This window comes from Camellia sinensis, chromosome 12, assembly GCF_055761805.1.
Source record: "Camellia sinensis isolate YWXY chromosome 12, ASM5576180v1, whole genome shotgun sequence".
Taxonomy (NCBI): domain Eukaryota; kingdom Viridiplantae; phylum Streptophyta; class Magnoliopsida; order Ericales; family Theaceae; genus Camellia; species Camellia sinensis.
In genome coordinates, this window is record NC_138972.1 from 65,515,977 (window position 1) to 65,539,535 (window position 23,559).

At 37.1% G+C, this 23,559-nt stretch overlaps 1 protein-coding gene across 1 annotated transcript in view; it reads left to right on the top strand.

Moving 5' to 3' along the window:
- LOC114307693 (uncharacterized) overlaps nt 1-23,559 on the top strand; it is a 60,134-nt gene that overhangs the window by 9,501 nt on the left and 27,074 nt on the right. The window contains exons 3-5 of the mRNA XM_082898836.1: nt 9,558-9,805; nt 22,112-22,270; nt 22,398-22,554. Coding sequence (XP_082754962.1) covers nt 9,558-9,805; nt 22,112-22,270; nt 22,398-22,554 — 564 coding nt within the window. The remainder of the gene's footprint in view (nt 1-9,557; nt 9,806-22,111; nt 22,271-22,397; nt 22,555-23,559) is intronic.

The following is a 23,559-nucleotide window of genomic DNA, read 5'->3' on the forward strand; positions in this document are numbered from 1 at the left end:
GGATGCATCGTGGATACGGTTTTGGTGACAGAAATGAGGCTGGAGAGAGTATCTTAGATTTTGTATTGGCTTCTGACCTGGTGGTGGCCAATACTATGTATAAGAAGAAAGATGAGCATTTGATAACTTTTAAGAGTGGGTTAGTTAAGAGCCAAATAGATTACGTCTTAGTGAGAAAAGTAGACCGCCTAAAATACAATAATTGTAAGGTGATTCCTGGAGAGAGCCTAGCCTTTCAACATAGGATTTTGGTACTAGATTTATGTTTTAGAGGGCAATACCAAGCTAGAAAGGATGGTGGGCGTCGTAGGACGAGATGGTGGGACTTAAAAGGGGATAAACTAGAAATATTTAAGAATCGAATGGATAAAGAAGGTACTTGGGACATGGAAGATGATGCTAACACTATGTGAAACTCGATGACCAATTGTATGAGGAGAATCTCAAGGGAAGTGCTTGGAGAGTCGAAAGGAATGAGACCCAGCTCTAGGGAAAACTTGGTGGTGGAGGGAAGAGGTTTAAGTGGTAGTTAAGGCAAAAAAAGAGTGCTTTAAAAAGTGGCAGAAAGATAGAACTAAGGAAAACCTTAAGAGCTATAGATTGGTTAATAAGGAGGTCAAGAAAGTAGTGACAGAGGGTAAGTTGAAAGTTTATGAGGACCTATACACTAGACTAGATAGTAAGGGGGGAGAGAAGAGGGTATACAAACTTGCTAAGATACGGGAGAGGAAAACAAGAGATTTTAATCAAGTTAAGTGCATTAAGAGTGAGGATTCTAAGGTATTAGTGACGGATGAAGAGATTAAGGAAAGATGGAAGAATTATTTTGAGAAACTATTAGATGAGAAACATGGAGGTACGGCAATAGGGAAGTAATAGCCAGTAATACGATAAACCAAGACTATTGGTGTTATCGTAGGATTAGGAACTTTGAAGTGGAGATTGCGTTTAAGAAGATGAAATCAAATAAGGCTTTAGGACCCAATGATATCTCTATTGAAGCCTGGAAGTGTTTGGGTAAAAAGGGAGTTGCTTGGTTGATTAGGTTGTTTAGCAAAATTTTGTTGACTAGGAACATGCCAGATGAGTGGAGGAAGAGTATTTTAGTACCAATCTATAAGAATAAAGGTGATGTCCAAAATTGCAACAATTATAGAGGAATCAAGTTAATGTGTCATATAATGAAAGTGTGGGAGAGGGTGATGGAACGCCGATTGTGAGATATAACAGAGGTGTCAAAGAATCAATTTGGGTTTATGCCTGACATTTCAACAATGGAAGCGATCTATCTTTTGAGGAGAGTAACAGAAAAATATAGAGAAAAGAAAAGAGACATTCATATGGTGTTTATTGACCTTGAGAAAGCATATGATAGAGTGTCCCGAGATATAATATGGTGGATGTTAGAGAAGAAAGAGGTGACAAAAGGTTACATTGATGTGATTAGGGACATGTATGAAGGGGTGGTGACCACTATTAGATCGTCTGCTGGAGAGACAAATGAATTTCCTATCACTGTAGGGTTACACCAAGAATCTACCTTAAGTCCTTATCTTTTTGCTTTAATTATGGATGAGTTGACGAGAAATATTCAGGATAACGTGCCATGGTGTATGCTTTTTGCAAACGATATCGTGCTAGTGGATGAGACTAGAGAAGGTGTTAACACAAAGTTGGAGATTTGGAGAAAAGTTATTAAATCTAAAGGATTCCGGATAAGCAGAACTAAGACAGAATACATGAAGTGTAAATTTAGTAACAGTAACAATGAAATTAGTGGAGAAGTGAAGATTGAGAATCAAGAACTGCCTAAGAGTGAACATTTTCGTTATTTAGGGTCGATTATCACAACAGCGGGGGAGATTGATGCGGATGTGGTCCATAGGATTAAGGCGGGATGGTGTAAGTGGAGAAGTGCGTCTGGGGTATTGTGCGATAAATGAATATTCACTAGACTAAAAGGTAAGTTCTATTGAACGACTATTAGACCAGCAATGTTGTATGGGACGGAGTGTTGAGCAATTAAGAAACAATATATAGATAAGATGAGTGTGGCTGAGATGAGGATGCTAAGTTGGATGTGTGGTAAGATTAGACAAGACAGAATTAGGAATGAGTGTATTCAGGAGTGGGTAGAAGTAGCACCGATAGAAGATAAGTTGAAAGAGAATCGATTGAGATGGTTTGGTCATATTCAACGGAAACCAACAGAGGCAGTAGTAAAGAGATGTGATGCTGTAACGGTAGATGAAAGTGTTAGGGGTAGGCCTAGATTAACGTCGGCTAGTGTTGTAAATAGAGATATAAATCTACTTAATTTGACTAATGAAATGGCCTTTGATAGAGTTTCGTGGAGAAGGATTCATGTAGCCGACCCCATTTGATGGGACTTAAGGCAAGGCTTGGCTTGGTTTGGTTTGGTTTGGTTTACATTGGCAGTATTGCTGGGATGTAGTGGTCTTTCTACATTTAAATTACTTTACATATTTAGCAACACATACATAACTTGTATGTCATAAAATGCATATACATGTTTTTTAAAAAAAATTAAAATGCATATGCATATGCATGTTTTTTTTAAAAAAATTAAAATTTGTTGATCAGTTCCAAAGAAGCATTATTAATAATTAATAAATATAATAAGAGTACAAGAGGAACAAAAAGAGATACAAAGGAGGACAAGAAGCACTCCTAAAAGAAATAGAAAAAAGCACTAGGAATCACACACTGCCCTCCATTTGCTAATAATAAAAAAACAAATTATTTTTGTTAAAAGATGGGAAATTGTCACTGAACGGAAGCCAAAAAACAAACTTCCTCCAATACACTTTCAAAATCTGCAGTTTTTTCTAAAATGTTTTTGAATTCTTTTCCAACCAAATTACCTAAAGTAGTGCACAAATCACACAATTCCAAAGTTCCCGAGCTTTATTGTTAAGGCCAAACACTCAAGTCTCCAACATCTCGACACATGATGAAGGTAAAACCCAATCGAACTCTACGAATCGTAAAAATATCCACCATAATGCCTAAGCTAAAGGACAATGCAAAAGCAAATGATCACAACTCTCCTCATTCTTCTTGCACATAACACACCATTTTGTTTGTGTATTCGTAATTTGTTGGACATGATAGACGAAATATTATATTGCCTTGTGAGTTCAAATCCATCATTCTTCATCTCTTAACCAAACCAAACCAAACCAAGTATCATGTCCCAATCAAGTGGGGTAGTGTAGAAATTTAATGTATAAAGAGAAAAAGAGAATTGTATTATTGATTGATGTTTGTAATTGTTGAATTATTGAATGCTACAATGATTCCTATATATAGAAGAGTAGGTGGTAGTAGGTGGTAGATGGAGTAGGTAAAGTGGAGGTGGTAGGTGGAGTAGGTGAAGTGGAGGTGGTAGTGGTGTAGTGGGTTTAGTGGAGTAGGTGAGGTGGTAGTGGTGTAGTGGGTTAGGTTTAGTGGAGTAGGTGAGGTGGTAGTGGTGTAGTGGGTTAGGTTTAGTGGAGTAGGTTTAAGTGGGTGAAGTAGGTGGAGAGTAGGTGGATTTTAACAGCCCCCCGCAAACTCAAGGGGGATAGGAACTAACCAACTTGAGTTTGGAGAGAGTAACAAAACAAGAAAATACATAAAAATAAAAGAGGATAAGAGACACTGTATGGTCGTGTCAGACCATTGGTGAAGACACTGGATGGTGGTGTCATAACGTTGTAGAGGACACTGTATGGGGGTGTCATAACCATGTAGAGGACACTGTATGGTGGTGTCATAACGGTGTAGAGGACACTGGATGGCGGTGTCAGACCGATGTAGAAGACAGTTTATGGGGTCATGTCGGACCGTTGTAGCAGACACTGTGTGGTCGTGTCAGACCGATGTAGAAGACAGTTTATGGGGTCATGTCGGACCGATGTAGAAGACAGTTTACGGGGTCATGTCGGACCGTTGTAATAGATACTGTTGTGACAGTTGTTGTGACAGTTTACGGAGTCTTGCTGGACCCTTGTAGAAACTAACCGGAATCAATGTCGGGACAGTTTACAGAGTCTTGTCGGACCCTTTGAAGGAGCGAACAAGAATCAATGTCGGGACAGTTTACTGAGTCTTGTCGGACCCTTGAAGGAGCTAACCGGAATCAATGTCGGGACAGTTTACAGAGTCTTGTCGGACCCCTGAAAAGTCGCACCCTCAAAAGGTGTGCCCAATCTTTCAAAAAGGCGTGCCCAATCCATAAAAAGGCGTGCCATCAAAATGCGTGCCCAATCCATAAAAAGACGTGCCATCAAAAGGCGAGCCCAAGTCATAAAAAGATGTGCCGGACATGATGGCGAGGCACGTGAGTGCCTTGGCTGGCGCGCCCGTTTGTCGTCTGGCGTCAAGTAGCGCGCGATACGCGTGGCTGCCCCGTCTATTTAACCAAGGTTGATGCTGAGGCTGAGGCAGACAAAAAAACTTCTGAAAAAACTCTTCCTTTGCTGAGAGAGAAACTCTGTAATACTCTGTAACCAACCCGTCTCTGAAACACTCAGCAACATGGCCTCTTCTTCCCGTCCAGCGACCCAGAACATGGCCTCCTCTCCCCGTGGTCTGCTCACGCTCTTTCCAGAATTGAACGAGTCCACAAGAGAAATAACTGGTACGGTGGCCAGTGAACCTCAACCAAACACCTCTGGTTTTGCTCCGTTGAACTTTCCGATGCGGTCGGTGGAGCAAAAAATGGCGGTGCAAACTGATATTGAGGCCAATCAGTATACTCTGAAGTCATGTGTGGAAACCATGACTGCGGTCACAAACCTGTCGCACCGGCTGCAGAGCAGGACAAATGAGGTGCATCAGTTAAACTCCCAGTTGGCTCTGCTCCAACGCATGTATAAGGATGCGCGAGCAGAGATAAGTGTGCTAAAGACAGAAAACAAGGAGCTGAAGCGGAAGGCCACCGTGATGTTCCGATTTGGAGGTCCACCATATGCTGTAGTGGAGGAGCAGGGAGGAGGCAACTTGCTTGGTGGTCTAGGAAGCACGGAGGCAATACCCTCAAGGGCCGGCCAAGACGGAGGCAAGAAGAAGAGACCGGCGGCAGAGTAGAGAAGAAAAATCCCGCCTGTGGATGTGGTTGTTTGGGTTTGTTGTTGTTGTTGTTGTTTTTTTTTTTTTTTTTTTTTTTTTTTTTGGTGTAAAATTGTGATCAGGGCGAAATCCCGATAGAAATAAAATGAGTGTATTGTGCAAATCCGAATGGCTTGAAGGTACAAGACTGAGCAGAAAAATTAGATGGAATGAATTTTTTTTTATTTTTTTATTTTTAATAATAAAAAATTGAGGTTCAAGGAAAAGTTGGGCTGTGGAAAGAAGAAAAAGAAAAAGTAGCACCCACGTGAGTTCCATCCAATTTTTTATATATATAAGATAAAAAAAAAAGGTTTGGACGGTGGAAAAATATTTTAAAATAGAAAAAATTATATAATATAGTTATCTCTTTGAAACTATATGCTGGTGTTGATCAAAAAAGTGGGCCAAATTACCAATACCGCCAATCTTGTAGACATCTTGAAGTGGGAGACGAAGAGGCTTGTCTGATGGCCTCTTGGGCTCTGTAATCATGTCGAGGGCATCAGGAAGGGTTGGGCCCTTGTACCATGTTACCGGTGTAGAAGACACTGTATGAGTGTGTATATAGACTGCCCAAAAGATATACATGGATATAGATATCGAGCTCTCAAAAGTCGTGCCCTATTTTGTGGCTTGGAATAGCAGGGGATTGAAACCAGACGCAAGGAAGGCCGGTGTCGCGACGGAGCTTTGGCAAAGGGACATCGACGTGCAAGCGGTGGTGGTCTCCGGCGACTGAACAGTAGTGCACTCAGAAAGGAAATTTCAAGGTATGTGTAGAAAAATTTTAGCAGATTAGGTTGAGGTCCGGCGGACGGCCAAGGCGAGGTTGCCGCCCGCCGGTGAAGCGAAAAATACTAAGTGCTTAACCTTGCTCTGATACCATGTAGAAATTTAATGTATAAAGAGAAAAAGAGAATTGTATTATTGATTGATGTTTGTAATTGTTGAATTATTGAATGCTACAATGATTCCTATATATAGAAGCTATGAAGCATGGACACTCCAAAATTAGTGCCGTGGCGGTGTCCGACACGGGGACACGCCGGGGACACGGGGACACGCCGGGGACACGTATGGGACACGCCAGATGGCGTGTCCCTTTAATTTAATGATTTTTTTGCAGGGGACACGGCAGGGACACGGCGGGGACACGCGTGTCCATATGGGGACACGGCATGGGACACGGCGGGGACACGGCAGGGCTATTTTTATTTTTATTTTTTTTAATTTAATTTTTTTTTATTTTTTTAATCTTTTGCCTCTCTTATTTGGTACTTTTGTGAAAAATATTGTTGGATGTTGAATGTTTTCCCCTTCTAGTCTTAGTTCTTGTTATCGTTTATTATGATTTTTTTGTGAATTTTTTGTGAATGGATGATCTATTAATTTGTTTAAATGTAATGGTTATGTTTATTCAATTAATGTTATTATGTTAGTGTTTGTTAATTTTAATTTAGGATGAATGTAATATGAATCTACATAACACATAAAAATATATAAAATAAATAAAATAAAATTCGCCGTGTCCCCCGCCGTGTCCGTGTCCCCATTTTTTGAAAATTGCCGTGTACCGTGTCCGTGTCCGTGTCCGTATCCGTATCCGTATCCGTGTCTGTGTCCGTGCTTCATAGTATAGAAGAGTAGGTGGTAGTAGGTGGTAGATGGAGTAGGTAAAGTGGAGGTGGTAGGTGGAGTAGGTGAAGTGGAGGTGGTAGTGGTGTAGTGGGTTTAGTGGAGTAGGTGAGGTGGTAGTGGTGTAGTGGGTTAGGTTTAGTGGAGTAGGTGAGGTGGTAGTGGTGTAGTGGGTTAGGTTTAGTGGAGTAGGTTTAAGTGGGTGAAGTAGGTGGAGAGTAGGTGGATTTTAACAGGTAGGCTATGTTTTCTCCATTTTACTCTATCAAGGGCTATATGCTTAGTTAAATTAAATAAATTCATATCTTTTTTTACTACTGCATCACATATCAGTTTAGATCTTCCTCTCCCCCCCAACATTTTCATTTATGGTAATTGTATCGCTCTTCCTTACTGTTGCATCTGTAGGTCTTTGCTGTATATGATCAAACCATCTTAGCCTTTTCTCTGTTCAACTTAGTTTCAATTGGTGCTACTCGTATCATTTCACGAATATATTAATTTCTAATTCTCTCTTTCCTAGCCTTACCACACACCCATCTAGGAATTCTCATCTCAGCTACACTCATTCTATGAACGTGTTATTTCTTCGTTACCTATACATTTTGTTCATTTTAGTTTAGATCTTCCTTTCATTTTAGTTTAGATCTTCCTCTCTCCCTTGACATTTTCATTTATGATAAACATATCACTCTTCCTTATTGTTGCATCTATAGGTTTTTGGTGTACATGATCAAACCATCTTAGCCTGTTATCTCTCAATTTATTTTCAATTGGTGCTATCCCTATCATTTTGCGAATATGTTCATTTCTAATTCTCTCTTTCCTAGCCTTACCACACACCGATCTAAGAATTCTCATCTCAACTACACTCATTTTATGAACGTGTTATTTCTTAGTTATGTATATATTTTGTTCGTATAGTATTATTGGCATTATAGCTATTCTATAAAAAAAATTCTTTCTATCTTGTTGGTATTTGTCGATCATATTACACCATTAATGTATGAAGTGTGCAAATGCTCTTGCTGCCGGCCGGTTTCTCATTTTCCTGGCAATAAGATGTAGAACCTTTTGGCAACATGATGAATAGGTTTTGGTTGTGCTATCTCTGTAAGCATCAATCTTTCTAGTGCTTTCATAGCTCTTTTATCTCTCATTATTCTTGACCTCGTGCTGTTTATTGAGATTATACTCGTCATGTACATTTATTGACAATGATTTTTTTTTTGCAAAAGTCTTCTGGTTGTTTCTTAGGTTTTTATCTAAAGCCTATTCATGTTTTAATTATGGTCAAGTGAAGTATATGTTTCTCAACTGTATCGATTCAGTCTCTGGGTACCTTTCTCTTTGCTTTTGCATTGTGCTGTATTGGCAATGCTAAAGTAGGGGTGACATGAGATCTTACAAATGGCATAATAGTTCTTTCAAGAGAGTTAATGTTATTTTTATTTAGTGAGATGAATTCTATTTAAGATGCTTAAAGAAATATGTACTAACTAGGGAGTCACTGGTCAAACTTAGTTAATGTTTTAGTTGATAATTTTTTTTCTTTCTTAAGGAATGTGTTTTGAGTCTCTGTTGTAATGTAAGTCTTGATCAGTGTCTCTCCAAGGTAGATTATTTTGATGATGACGCTTAATTTGTGTGTATCTTCTTGCTAGGGTTGAGTGCTTAGACTAATTTGCTAACAAGAACACATACTTGAGAAATGTGGCTTGGTTGTCTCGATTGATTTGCTAATTAGAACCATGAAGGGGTTCTGTTTCCCTGTTGATCTTAGGAGTGTTTTCCCCTATTTGGTTGAGGTCTCCTGTTCATACATCCAAGCTCCAGTCTGCATCATATTGAAGTCAAAGCAGATTTCACTTCATTGGGTTAAAAAATTATCGGTAGAATTTTTACTCTATTTGAGCTACAATCTGAATGTTCTCCAATTATCAGACCTTGAGAATTGCATATTGGTGGTTTCAGTGATAAAAAGTGGTGATTTTCCTCCCTCCATTTCCCCATGCACTTTCACAAACTCACCCAATAAAATCCTCTCACCTTTTTTGTTTGTTCCAAACCCACTACCATTCCAAAATTCTCCTTCCAGCTACCCTTTTCCACATGGTATTAGCTTCCATGGATTTTTTAATATGCAAGTGAGGAATGTTAGGTTTCCATTGTTCAGATAATGATTTTGTTCTCCCAAGTGAATGGTGTCTTCTTCTTCTTCTTCTTCTTCTTCCCCTTTTTTTTTTTTTTTTTCTTTTTTTCCATTTTTAATTTTATTTTTAATAGTGATACAACCGAGTCTTACATGCATAATTGAAATATTTTTCCCATGTGTAGTATTTTCAAATTAGTTTTGCTTTTCAAGAGTGCATTAGTTTATAGTAGCAGCTTCTATTGTGTCCTTTTGAAGATTCAATGCCCTGTTGAAATTTGTTTTGATTAGTTTCACTTTTGCTGTTGAATGGAATTATGGAAAGTGCTTTTCAGTATGTCATGTCCTTTTCATTAATAATATATTCCTTCAAAAATCTGGTTAGCATAACTATTGTTAAAGTTTTAGATGTATTCATCAAATTGCTGCTAGTTTATAAATAATTAGAATCTCGCCACCAGTATAGCATACTCATCTTTAATTAGAAGCCATTTACGAAGAATGTTTTTCATGAACTATTCTTTCATCTTTTTATTTTTTTCTTGGCGGCACTTTTTCTTGGGATAGCCTTTTCTTTTTGTGCATTTGGGTTTCTTTTTGCTGGTTTTGTAATGGGTATAACATGGCTTGCATTTCCTTGACAATTTGTTAGCATTATCCCGTTGGTGCATTTCTCATAGAAAAAGAGCTAGACAGATTGTTGAAACATGGGACAAAGCATCCAGTGCTGCTCAGCGAGAACAGCGAATTTCTTTCCTATATTTGGCCAATGACATTCTGCAAAATAGTAGGCGAAAGGGCAGTGAGTTTGTGAATGAATTTTGGAAAGTCCTTCCTGCGGCTCTCAAGAATGTTTATGAAAGTGATGATGATCATGGAAAGAAAGCAGCCTGTAGACTGGTAACTCCTACTCATTTATGAAGAAAGCATTTCCTTCAATTTTGTCAATTTCAGGTTGAAGATAAAGTTGAAATTTCTATATGTGCATATATTTTTATGTATGTACTACGTACACACATACATAGCATATTTGTAAACCCTAAACCCCAAACGTTTAACTGCACTTGTAAATATCTATGAAATCAAATCTGACCTATGATTCTGCCTTTTCGCAATTTTCTATCTTACCTGCTTAATAAAGAATTCAGTAATGCATGCATTGTGTAACTGGATGATGGGCTTCCTTTGAGTCCTCAGGTTGTGGTTTTTGTATAGATGCAGACAAACTAGATCCTAGTTGCACGAAGTGGAAGCGGGGGTGGGGGAGCGAGAACCTATAGAAGTTTCTAAGGCTAGAAACACCTATGGGAGCATGTATAAATTTTATATATTAAATATATAAATATATTCTAACAATTATGTTTTTTTCTTAGTTCTAAAATGTGTAAAAATATGAATAAATATTTGAGATTGATGTCAACTTCAAATAGTCTGTCAACTACAAATAAATATTACGTAAGTCAAAAGTATTATAATAAATTGAAGTTATTAGCGAGTTTTTCACAAGTTTCTTACTTGAGATTGCAAAAACAAATTTCTCAATAAGAAACATCACCTATGTAGGAGTTTGTTGCTACTAAGAACTGGATTAGTTTAAGAACCTCTTGTAATTCATAACATGGGTTTGCACAATTTGTTGATTGGGCTGCGGTCTTTCTGTTTTTTGTGGTTTGGGTGAAGAAGCAGAGTTTGTGTCCTTCGTGATGTGGTTGTCTTGTTGATGTAATAGGGTTTATTGTTTTGGTTCTCTTAAGTGGATAGTTGTCTCTTTTGCCTATAAATAGGTGGTTACGTCTTTTAGTAATTAGTTTATGACATTTAAGATTGTTGAGATTCTCTCTAATGAAATCCTCTTCCTAATTTTGGTTCCATCATTTTGGTTTCATAGCTAAGAGATTTGCCTATTGATCCTCATTCATGTACCAATTGCATGAATGTGAGAAGTTACAAACTTGATTTTTGAAACCCTAGTTTATAGCTTCAAAATCTCTGAAACCTTAACTTGCAGATGATTTTCGTCCTTTTTTCTGAATCCTTGTTCATCATCGAAGTTAGTTGAGTCATCTTTGTAAGTTGATCTTACATGTCAGAGAAGGATTGCGCTTTGTTCATGACTTGTTTTTGCTTTTGGAATTGACATCGCGACTTTGATCTCATTGCATCGATTTACGAATTGATAAAGCCCTAAGCTTTGACATCACAAACTACTTTCAATTTGTGACTCCAAAGTCGTGCTTTGATCTTGACTTTGATTTCATGCTTGGAATTGAGATCTCAACAGTGTGCATTCACGATTTGTTCTTGGTTCAGCCTACTAGCGTTCGACTTTGGTGCAATTTGACAATTGAGAGTCGACATTTCAAAAATTGTATTCTTGATTGTGAATGGTAATCGATCTTTGAGCTGGCAACTATGAATTTGATTTTGACCTATGAATTGACTTTGTGACTCGATATGTTCTTCAACTCTAAAAGGAAGATTTTCTAGTCTTCAATTTTGAACTTTGAAGTGCTATAATGAGTGTTTCACTATTTTGGGTTTGTCATATCCAGGGTGGTGTTGTCTTCGAGTAATATTGAACACAAATTGACGACGGTAATTGAGGCTCTTTGTTGCTTTGAATCTTGCTTGGAAATGTTGCGATTTGTTTTGATTGTGGTTATCAAAATGTTCAACCAGCAGCGTCCAATACTCCGAACCCTAGCTAAATATATATATATATATATACATATTTTAACCAAACCAAATAGATAATGACCACACTTATTATTATTATTATTATTATTTTCAAACAATATATAGATAGATACACACAAACAAAATGGTTGAGTGATGACAGCTGAATAGAATAGTATAGGTCTTACAGTTTTAACAAATCATTATTATGTTCTTCATCTTCCTTCTTCCTTCTTCCCTCTCACCATCTTTTGCTCCTCCATCTTCTCTCTTCTCTCTATCCCTCTTCCCCCATTTTTAGCTTCTTTTTTTTTTGTGTTTTTTTTTTTTGAAAAAAGTAGTTCGGAACCGTTATGTAACGATGCATAACAGGCCATTATGGCTGTTATGACACCGTTATGACCTCTACGGAAACCGCTACGGCCAACACACCTGTGAATCTCAATCACACTGCAAAAACGGCCATAACGGGTGGCGGTAACCACCACAATTATTACGTAACGGTTGCGGTTGCTTTTAAAGTCCTTTTGCTCTTCAAACACGTCTTTTTAGGAATATCTTCCGCAAGCCTTGTCTCTTTATCTTGTGTTCGTGTTTGCTGAACTGTTGTGTGGGAACTTTATTTTGGAAAATCTTGATCGATGTGTGAAGAGCTATTTTGATGACATCTTATTTCACAAACGGCATGCCACATGGGTGTCTACTCACACTTCAACATGGCTTTGGTAGATGTGCATAAACAAAAACTCATTTTCAAGGAAGGGTATTTGTTAAGGTGATTTTGAACAAGGACTTGCAACCACTTAGTCTTATTCACTGTTGCATGTCCATTGTACCTTCGTTTGTCATTTTTGTGTCATTTTGTTGATGTCTCCAACTTGAGGACAAGTTGTTTCCTTTAGAGTGAGAGTCTGATGTAATAATGTTTAGAGTTTTGGTGCTCTTAAGTATTTAGTTCTCTTTTTTGCCTATAAATAGGAGGTTAGGTTATTTTAGTAATCAGTTCATGATATTTAAGATTGTATTTTTGTGAGCTTAGTACTCTTGTATCTCAAGTTGAGATTTTCTTTCTAATGAAATGCTCTTCCTAAATTTGGTTCCATCATTTGTTTTATCTTGGAAATGTTCTTCCATTCTAACATTTTTTATTTATATATATAAAAAAAACTCAAATAAGAAATTTCATCACTACTGTAGCAAGGGTGAAGACCCTTATGCATGTTTAGTATTCAAACAAAGCTACTGGTTGAAACAAGTTGAAATTCACAACTGGGTGATGTTTTATCTAGGTGGTATGGTTGTAAATTAATGTCTAGGTGATTTTTGGTCTCTGTTAGGGCTGCAAATGAACCGAGTTGTTCATGAACATACTTGAGCTCAGCTCGTCTCTCATTCAGTCCAGTTTGTTTAATAAATAAATGAGCTCGAGCTAAAATTTTAAGCTCATTTGTTAATCGAGTCGAGCTCAAGCTCAACCCAAGCTTGACTCGAAACAGCTTGCAAGCCAAGCAAATATGAATAAAAATAATAATATATATATTGTTATATTATTATATAGATATAAATATGTTAGACATAGCACCTGTAGACCATCACTTTTAGAATGCATGAGGGACTAATGCATCTTCTTCTTTAGCGATGTGGGAATGAATAAAATGTGCAGCGATGACGGCATTTTGAAAACAAGCTGTTACATTTCACCTATTTGTAGCTGTCCCACATCACTTATCATAACGTTGGCACAATTACATGCTCACTATATAAGAGGGGCTTGAGATGTCCAGCATGATGGTTTGGTGACAATCTTTACCATTTCGACCCAAGATTGAGCCAAGCTTGAGTTTATCAAATATCTCACAAGCCAAGCTCAAGCTTGTATGATAACGCTAGACTTGAGAGTCCACAGATGCCGAAAGGGTGTGCCCCTGGTAGCAGCAATGTATCCACTTACAATGCTGGCATAACTTGTTGAAACCCCAAATAAGGACAGAAACAGAGAACTTTAGGTCCCATGCCAACAATTTAGCATTTGATAATTAGTAGTTGTCTTGCTGCTTTTGAATAGAATTGAGTACCGTAAGTCCCTTGCCAAACCATGTAGTAAGTGATCATTAATAGTCTCAGCTCGTGACATTGTGAGCATATGAGGCTTGTTAGGTAATGTTCTACGCTTTGCACTAAATCCATGGTCAGGGTTTTCTCCAACATGAATGTCCAAGCAAACAATGCAATCTTAGAAAGCACTTTGAAATGCTAAATGCCTTTCCAAGGAAATGTGATACTCCACCTTGACAAAAAGTTTGTAGCATATATTTGAATTTTGGTCCCCAGGCAGCATAGCCAGCTGAAGCCTATTTTGATGTATTTGGAAAAAAATTTAACTGAGGCCAAAAGGCAAAAATTAAGTGAGATCCTTTATAATTTTTTTTGACATTATCATTTAATTTAAAGTAAATATCTCTCATTTTTTTTTGAGATGCAAAGTCGCTAATTTAAGTTTTTAAATTCATGTTTTTCAAACATATCATTTTCAATTGATATTATGAGTGATCCAATTAATGTATCTTGTGTCATCGTTGATATTAGGTATGATTTTATCAATTTTTTACTTAAAAAAACATTTTACTGTAGAAGCAACTATTTACATGTATTGACAATAATATGTTGTAAACAATACATGTATTTGGAAAATAAACTATATTTATTTATTTATTTATATAATGTAGTTTGTCAACTAGGATGTGTTTGGTCTGTGCTAAATAAGCTACTTCTTGGCTAATTTTAGCATTCACCAAGCACATTAACTTTTTTAGCAACAACATTATCCTATAAACATTGACGTATCAGTGTTTGTTTCAAAAGAGAAATTTGTCTATTGGAAGAATTTTCAATGTTACAAAGTGAGTTTATCATTTAACAGAGCACTTTCTATGTTAAATACAAATTCAAGCTTCTTTGATTGGTTGAATTGAGAAATGTCTCTGTTGGACAAAATTTTACTGATTGAATTGAAATTGTTCTCAAATAGAGAAATTGCTGTATTGTTTTGACGTTCAAGTATTGGTGTTGTAAAAGGGAAATTTCGGTTTTGAAACTTGAAAGAATTTTCCACTGATGAAGTGAATTATTGTTTAGTGGTGGTGGTGGTTGTTTGGGCTCTTCCAAAACAAATTTAACTAACAGAAATTTCTCTGTTCAACAACAAAGAAAAAGTACTTGAAAATTATAATTTTTTAATTTTTGCTGATTTTTTGGTTTTCTTTTTATCTCATCAACGATATTGGATTCTTTAAAATTGTGCTCTCTCAAAGTATGGACATCCATTTTTCTCCTGCTTTGCTAATAACAATAGTAGATTTATTCTGTGGATTTTTCTCCTCCAATTACCCCAATAGGTGCTTTCTTTTCTCTTGCACGTGCCTTTGTTCCTCATTCATTCAAATCAAAGGATGCTTTATCAGGAGGGGATAGGGATAGCGCATTGGCTTGGTTGACCGTTGGCGAGCTTAGCTTAGAGAAAAAAAATGGATGCCTTTCTAGAGGAGACTATATGAGGAATCACAAAGTTTAAAGTGGCATGTGGAATGTGATTGGTAATTGATGGTAGTTATGGAATCGGTTTGGGATTAGGGCCCCCCTTGAACCATCTCACCCATGATAGCCAAGTCGCAGAGATCATTGAATTGGAGCACAGTGTATTCTTGGAAGCTCCCATTTTATAAAGCAGGGAACAACTAAGGCATTGAAATCCCCTAGTGCTTTTATCAAGCGAAGCAACCCAACATACCTATTGAAAGGAGTATGATGAATATTTATCCTTAGTAAATCGGACTATCATGAATGAAACAAAAATCGCGTAATTCAAAGGAACAAAATCCGTGTAATACAAAGGACTAGATGTATCACATTAGTATTGACTGGCTTGATGGGAAAAAAAGCCATTTAATGTTGAGGATTTTCCTCCACTGAACTGCTTCTTAAAATCTTCCATAAAAAAGTGTATGAGAGGGTCTGAGAACATCGCTGGAAAAGTCAAAGACCGCCAGAAAAGTTACCTGATTCTTTGAAGGCTCGTCGGAAAACTCAAATGTCTCCGGAAACTTCGAATCTCCTAGAAATAAGTGGTGAGGCTAAGATTCTTCAATGGCCACAACTAATGGAAACTCACATGGAGAAGAGATGATGGGAAGAAAAGGTTGGGTAAAGAAAAAGGCAAAGAAGCTACAGAGAGATAATCATGGCAAGCTCCCATAGATCTCACTTTCACTCTTAAGGAACGAAGATGAGCACTCCCAAAGGCTTTCCCTCTCTAAAATTCCTCCTTAAAGTTATGGGGAGGGCTCTATATATAGGCAACCCAAGTGATAGAGTCCCCTGTGCAAGGCACATGGGAGAATATTCTCTCTAACTACTTTGTCCGAGGAGGTAACCTCTCCGAGAATGAGAAAAGCCCAAAAATGAGATTAACCCCTCAGCAAATCTCTCTTCTTAGCCATACCGAAATAATGTTCCCCAACCATCCTAAAGGATCGGCATAGTCTTAGAGGACCCCTTGCCGCTAATATTGCCGAGTCTCATGGACCCCCTGAGGTCATGCCATCTCACCCCGAGTATATGCTAAATTGACCGGTGAGTGAATCCATCTCCACTTGGAATTTATGCCCTTTGTTTAGGGTCTACCACACTTATGTTTCTGGTGGGTTGATCCCAGAGTGCTCTAAATCTGCAAATGTTTTGGGACTTATCAAAGGAGCGGCCTCTAGATTGTAATCGAATCCGTTCGAAGCATGAATGCCTCGGATCTCTAGGCATGCTCAATGCCCTTTCGAGTCCGGGCCCGAATAAGTCTCTAGATTCGTGGATTTGAGCTTTTCAAGGCTTAGAGCAATCCGACTCGTTTGAGGGCCATAAATTTGGACCACTAATTTTGGACTTTTCGATTGGACCTAATTAATTTAAGGGTAAATTAGGTTTACTTTAATTATAAATTGCCCCCTGTGATTCTAGAAATTACATTATGCCCCCTAAAGTTTTTAATTTCATAACAAATAGGTCCTTTTATTAATAAATTATCAAATTAATTAACAGTTTTTAATAATGTTAAAATTTTATTTCAATTAATAATTCAAATAATTTTATTATATAGATAGGTAAATAGTTAGAAATTTCACTTTTTCAATTAATTCTGTTAAATAAAAAATTCTAACAGAAAGGTATTTGTAATTTTCCAAACCACAGGGGGCAATTCGTATTTTAAGTAAACCTCAAGGGGTGTATTTTTAATTTATCCTTAATTTAATGGGCTCAAGCTAAACCCTTCTTGCATTTTGCTCCTTGTTTGTATGAGAAATTTTAATTTTCTCAGACATGCACCTTTTCCAACATCCTCGGACTCGCTTGCCTGCTTGATTTTCTCGGATGTATTTTGTCTCACTTTCTCGGATGTATTTTGTCTCTATGTGATTTATAAATAAGGTTGACAACTTATAATAATAAAAAAGAATCTTTTGGTTCTTCTTATTCTTGTACCACGTTTGGGATCACAAACTCAACACATGACAGTACATGGCTCTCTGCTCTATTGCTCCATTACTACCTCAAACAAGACATGCAAGGATCATTCTACTTTTAAGAGGTCGATGCTATTATTCAACATTCTTAGTAGTAGCAACAGTCAACACACAAGGGCTTATTTTTTACAAACAGTCAATTATTCAACAAGAAGAACTCAACAATAATTATTCCAACATTCACAAGGATGGCAATGAACAAATTTATAAAGGCAACCCGCGAATACTCAACATTTTCAATAGCTCTGTTTTTATCAAGATTAGCAATGCACGGGCTCAAGTTTTAAATATCAACAAGAGTGCAATGTCATGGTTTGTTTTTGTCTTACAAAATCAGCCATGGAGTTCAAGAAAGTTCTCTCAAAATTCAGATTCGGATGATGAACAAAACTCAACAGATTATTACAAAATCAAGATTGCAAACCCTAGTGTCAGTATCAAGCTTCTATCAAAATTCATAAGCTCAGAGTTCACCTAAGCATAAGATATATTGAAAAAAGAAAAAGGTTTCAGAAGTTCACCCACAGATCTCTAAATTGAGGAAAGAGGGTTTTAAACACTTACCCACCGATCCGAAATAGACAAGAGAGGATAAGTTAGCGGTGAGTCACCCAAATCCGCAATCACAGTGCGTAAGCAAAGTGAGACGGATGGTGTGTGGCCGAGTAGTGTTGCGGCTCAGGGCGAAGCAGTGGTGAGTGCGCATAGTGTCAACACAAGTGAAGCTGAAGCAGAGAGACCGATGACAAGCTGGGCTGGTGTCAGCACGAGTTGACAAGGCTAAGGGGCTACGTCGTGGCACCGACGACACTGGGTGAGCTAGAACCATGGTGCGGCTATGACGGTGGTTGTCGTCAATGGTTTTCGAGGAAGGACGAAGCTCTGGTTCAGTGTTTACATAAAAAAAAATTTGAAGTCTGGGGTCTTTGCTTTCTTGATTTGCAAAGAGAAAATTGGGGTTTGGCAAAAAGATAAGGACAAGGGTTTTTGTCCCTTAGCTTGGAGCAAAAAGTTTGATTCTAGAGACCTTCAAATATTCTAGAAATAAAAAAGTGGGTCCTGGTTAGACTTTTCAAAATAAAAAGAAGGTCAAGCCATTGTTTCTATTTGTTTCAAGAAAATGATTATTTTTTTTGGTTTGTGGCTGTTGGTAAGAGAAACCACAAAAAGGTTGATTTTTCAAATATTCTAGAAGAAAGAAATGATTTTGGAGTTGTCCAGGTTGTAGAAGAATTAAATACTAAGGCTTGATTTGCTTTAAAAATCAAAAAAAAAAAAAAATAATGGTACAGAAATGTGTCCCAAATGTGGTACAAGAATAAAAATGATCAAAAGATTCTTTTTTATCATTATGAGTTATCAACCTTATTCATAAATCACATAGAGACAAAATACGTTCGGGGAAGTGAGACAAGATATGCCCGAGAAAATCAAGTAGGTGAGCAAGTTCGGGGATGTTGGAAAAGGTGCATGTTTAAAATTAGTGGGCCCGGATTTATCGCCATCAAACGGGTCGGATTGCTTTAAGCCTTGAAAGGGTTCGGATCCACGAATCTAGTGACTTGTTCGGGTCCGGACTCAAAAGGGCATTGAGCAAGACTAGAGATCCAAGGCATTCAGGTTTCAAATGGATTCAATTGCAATCTAGAGGTTGCTTCTTTGATAAGTCCCAAAACATTTGTGGATTTGGAGCATTCTGGGATCAACCCACCAGAAACATGAGTGCGGTAAAGCCCGAACAAAGGGCCTGGATCCCGAGGACAGTAGGTGGAGATAAATTCACTCATCGGTCCATTTAGCCTATACTTGGGTCTAGATGGCACAACCTTGGGGAGTTCATGAGACTCAGCAATATTAGCGGTGGGAAGTCCTCTAGGACTACCCCGACCCTTTGGAATGGTTGGGGAGTATTGGTTTGGTATGGCTAAGAAGAGAGGTTAACTGAGGGGTTGATCTCATTTTTGGGGCTTTTCTCATCCTCGGAGAGATCACCTCAGACAAAGTACTTAGAGAGAATATTCTCCCCATGTGCAAGGCACATGGGACTCCAACACGTGAATTGCCTATATATAGAGCACTTCCTATAACTTTAAGGAGGAGGAATTTTAGAGAGGGACATCATTTGGGATCTCATCTTCCTTCCTTAAGAGTGAAAGTGGGATCTATGGATGATTATCTCTCTCTAGCTTCTTTGCGTTATTCTTCACCCAACCTTTTCTTTTCATCATCGCTTCTCTATGCAAGTTTCCCTTAGTTGTGACCATTGAAGAATCTTAGCCTTACCACTTATTTCTAGGAGATTCGAAGTTTCTGGTGACATTTGAATTTTCCATTCAGAGTTTCCAACGACATTTGAGTTTTCCGGCGAGCCTTAGAAGATTCCAGTGACTTTTCCGGCGGTCTTTGACCTTTCTGGTGACGTTTTCGGACCCTCTCATACAAGTGTAGGCAGGCTTTTTAGGCAAAATTGTTTCTCTAGAATGGGATTGTTTGAAACCTTTAGAAGATAGAATCATCTATTACTCTCATCCAAACACCCATCGATGTTGCCTTAAATGCACTGCCGCACTAAAGGCTTACTCCTTTTCCGACCATCACAATTTACTTTACATTGAAGTCTTTTAAGCTCCCTATCATTTCTAGAAGATAATTTCACCCCTCTTTTTTTCTTCTTAGAATCACCATCAATCTTTTCTACCATATTTTTGTGAGTAACAACCAACTCATTATCTTCTTCACCACTTGTTCAATCCAGTCATTACTTAAATAATCACCCTTGCCATTAAATATAGTAGACAACTCTAACTTACCACTGATCTCCCAATCCTCTTTAGAAGTAAGAAACCTTTGTCATCAATGTCAAACTAAAATTTAGATCGAGATTGAGATATAATGACCAATAGGGTCGTAATAGTCTCACATTGGCCCAAAATGGTACTATGACAACCAATAGGGTCACCATTATGGTATGTTCATCATATATTCAATAATAACCAGATTTTATCTATTTTGCCCATTCTCTTACGCCAAAATTAGCTCCCACTTTTCTGGGAAGCTTAAGGAAAGCTATGTCTCTGGGTTTTCTCCACTAAATTGAAGCGCTAAGCTTGGGAGTTAGAGATCAAACCCTTGAAGCTTCTTGGTCAAGTTTCTTCAAATTTTTTTGACTTTTTCATTTGTTGAAAAATCTTGGATATTGTTCATTTTGGTGTAAGATAACTTAGAGCTTGTAACTTTGTATGTTAGATTTGTGAATGAATGAATTTGTTGGATAGCTTGATATAAATTGTTGGGCCTATTTCTCAACAACTTAGGCATCGTTTGGCAACAACACGTTTTAGCTTAAAAGTCAAAAGTCACTATAAGTTGTCACATCACTTTCTTTACTTTTCTGCATATCTTTTCGTAAAAAAGCCAAAAAATAAAATAGCTTGTTCCCAAATGAAGCCTTAAGCTTTTGGGAAAATTGATAACTTAACATGGTATCAGAGCTCAGGTTGAGAGAGGTCTTGGGGTTCAAGTCTACCTGTTAGTACTTGATTTTTGGTCCCCGTTTGGTTTCTTCTTCTCCATTTGGTTGTTTGCTTCTCCTTCTGTTTGGTTCTTTGTTTGTTGCTTCACGTGCAAGAGAGGGTTTCATGTGAAGGAGGGTTTTGGATAGTTTAATACACATTATTGGGCCCAACAATCTAAGCTTTTGGGAAAATTGGCAACTTAACCAAATGAATGCTTGGATACATATTTTGTTATTATTCATATTATTTTTAGTTGACTATTAAATTTTGTTAAATTTTTTATGGTTAGTTTATATTTTAATTTTTGTAAGATAATTTGTATCTTCTTGCTTCATGATAAATTTATAAATGGAAGGCTACTTCGTTTTAATAGTGATTAGAATAGAAGCCATTTTAATTTGGGCCCCCGCTAGTGAATGGTGGGATTGGTCCCTCAGAGTAGTCTGTCCAATGGGCCCGATACCAAGTTGTAAAAAAAAAAAGAAGAATAGAAGCCATTTTTCATAACTATATATGATTTTGAAAAAAAAAAGTACATACATATTGATAATACTTGGGGGAGTTGTGATGGGAAAAAAATCAAGATTCCCGTTGTTACTACCATGCATATCCCTTACACTCTGCTTTTATTACACTGTCTCCATTACCATTACAAAGGCTCTAACCATTACTTAAACCCTGACTAGAACGTGCGTTATTTTTTTCTCTTTCAAAACAGCAACGTAACTATTTGTACGTCTATAATTGGTATAAAATATAAGTTACTTTTGAAGTTTTGAGACCTATGATCATTGAATTTTGCACATCACTTGTACCTACTAAGGAAAAGCTCATTGTTGGTATATGTCATAGTTGTACCTAGGTGTGTACGCACGTACATGATTTGCATTACAACATGGAGGATGATATAGTTTTACTTGTGTAGTTTGTTTAGGCTTGGGACCATGGTGCATTTTTGGTTAATGATTCTTCCTTCTTCACTTAAATATGGAACTTCTCCATTGTAATGTTAATGAACAAATTATGCTTTACATAATAGGAGGAATGCAAGTAAATCATGAATCAATCATAGCTTTTAGACACTATTGATGTTAACGATGATGCATATTTGTATTTTTCACTCTACGTTCATTTTGTTGTACAACCTACCTACCTTTGTTTCTTTACTTGACAGCCCCATTCCCTACCATATGATGGCACTGGTTGTGTAATGTTGATGATAATTTTAAGATCAGCATCAATTACTCCATTTGCATGTTTTTGAAAAATTTCTATTTTGTTGTAGCATTTCTTATTGGATAATATATTAGTTTAAACTAATGCTAATTTAATTTGCGTGCACTTCTAACATTTTATCCTGATTATGCCTCTTTTCATTTGATATTTTGGGGCTTTTTTTCATATATATATATATATATTTTTTTATTTTTATTTTTATTAATCAGGTGGATATATGGGAAGAGAGGAAAGTTTTTGGATCTCGGGGTCAGAATCTTAAAGATGAAATCTTGGGTAAGGATCCTCCTCCTCCTCCTCCTGTTAGCAATGGAAAGAGTGCAAATCCTATTAAGATAGTAAAGAGGGATGCTCACTCCTTAAGAATTGTAAGTATTTGCCAAATTTTCTGTTAGTTTTTTAATCTGGTTGACTTGACCTTGTTTTGTTTTATTTTTGTTTGAAAAAACTGTATTTATGATCATTGGTCATGCCTATCTTGGTTGTCATCTTCAGAAATTGGCTGTTGGAGCTATGCCCGAAAAAATTGTAACTGCATTTCAGTCAGTGCATGATGAAAATGTCACCGAAGAAGCTGCTTTGAACAAGTGTAAAGCTGCTGCTAGTCTAGTGGGGAAAATGGAGAAAGATGTAGAAAGCACTTCTGCTCATGGTAAGAATTATCTCTATTTTGCATAACTTCGATGGCAATGTATGTGAAAATTAAAAAAAAATTCATCAGTGACACTCTTCAGAAGTTTAATTATATTAAATTTTTTGACCTGTCTGTCCTCGTTTAGTATTCATATCATGTTAATTCTATTGATTATCGTTCGGACAAATGCTTTCCAGTGTTCTTTCATTGTATATCTTCATTGTCAGGAGTTTTTTTTTCTCTACTTGCTTCAGTAACTAAGTGCATCATTTTTCCATTAAATTATAATTGGTCATGTTTGCACATACTAAATCATCCTTCAAGGCAAATTTCACATTTAAATTGTATTGTATATAATTTAAAAATATATATATATATATATATGTATAGATGAACTTTTTTATTTTGTTCTTTACTTTGTGGCCACTCATTTGGCATTTGCATTTGATTTAAGAACAAATGGGGAATGAGACGATTTGTGAGCTGTGACATCAAACTGATGTAAGATTTTTGTTTGTTTTTTTCCCCTCTCTGGCAATTAAGATGCAGGACTTCTTTTCCCCCAGTAAGTGAAAAATAATGTAATATGTAAGACTAGTGCAAAAAGATACTACTCTACAAAATATGATTCTAAATTAAATGTATTATGGAAAGGGTTTTAATAGTTGGAATGCTGCTGACGAGTGCCGATTTCAGTGTATTTTATAGAAGGCTTAGGTCAAGGACAACTCATGGGTATAGGATTTTGAAACTGAGGAAAGAAATGGAAAGGGGGTTGGGCTGGAGCAGTGTTATTAAAGGCGATAGGCACACTAAGACGCCAAGGTCTCCTGGGGCCTAGGCTCAAGGCACAAGGTTCATCGAAGTGAGGCGCACCTTGTACGGGAAAAAAATATATAATTTAATATAAGTAAATAATTTAGAGTTCAACATAAACAAAATGAAATGTTAAACATTTAGTGTTTTTTTGGAGATTAGGAATTAGGGCTAATTTTTCTTCTATCATTGATTTGGGGTTGAATG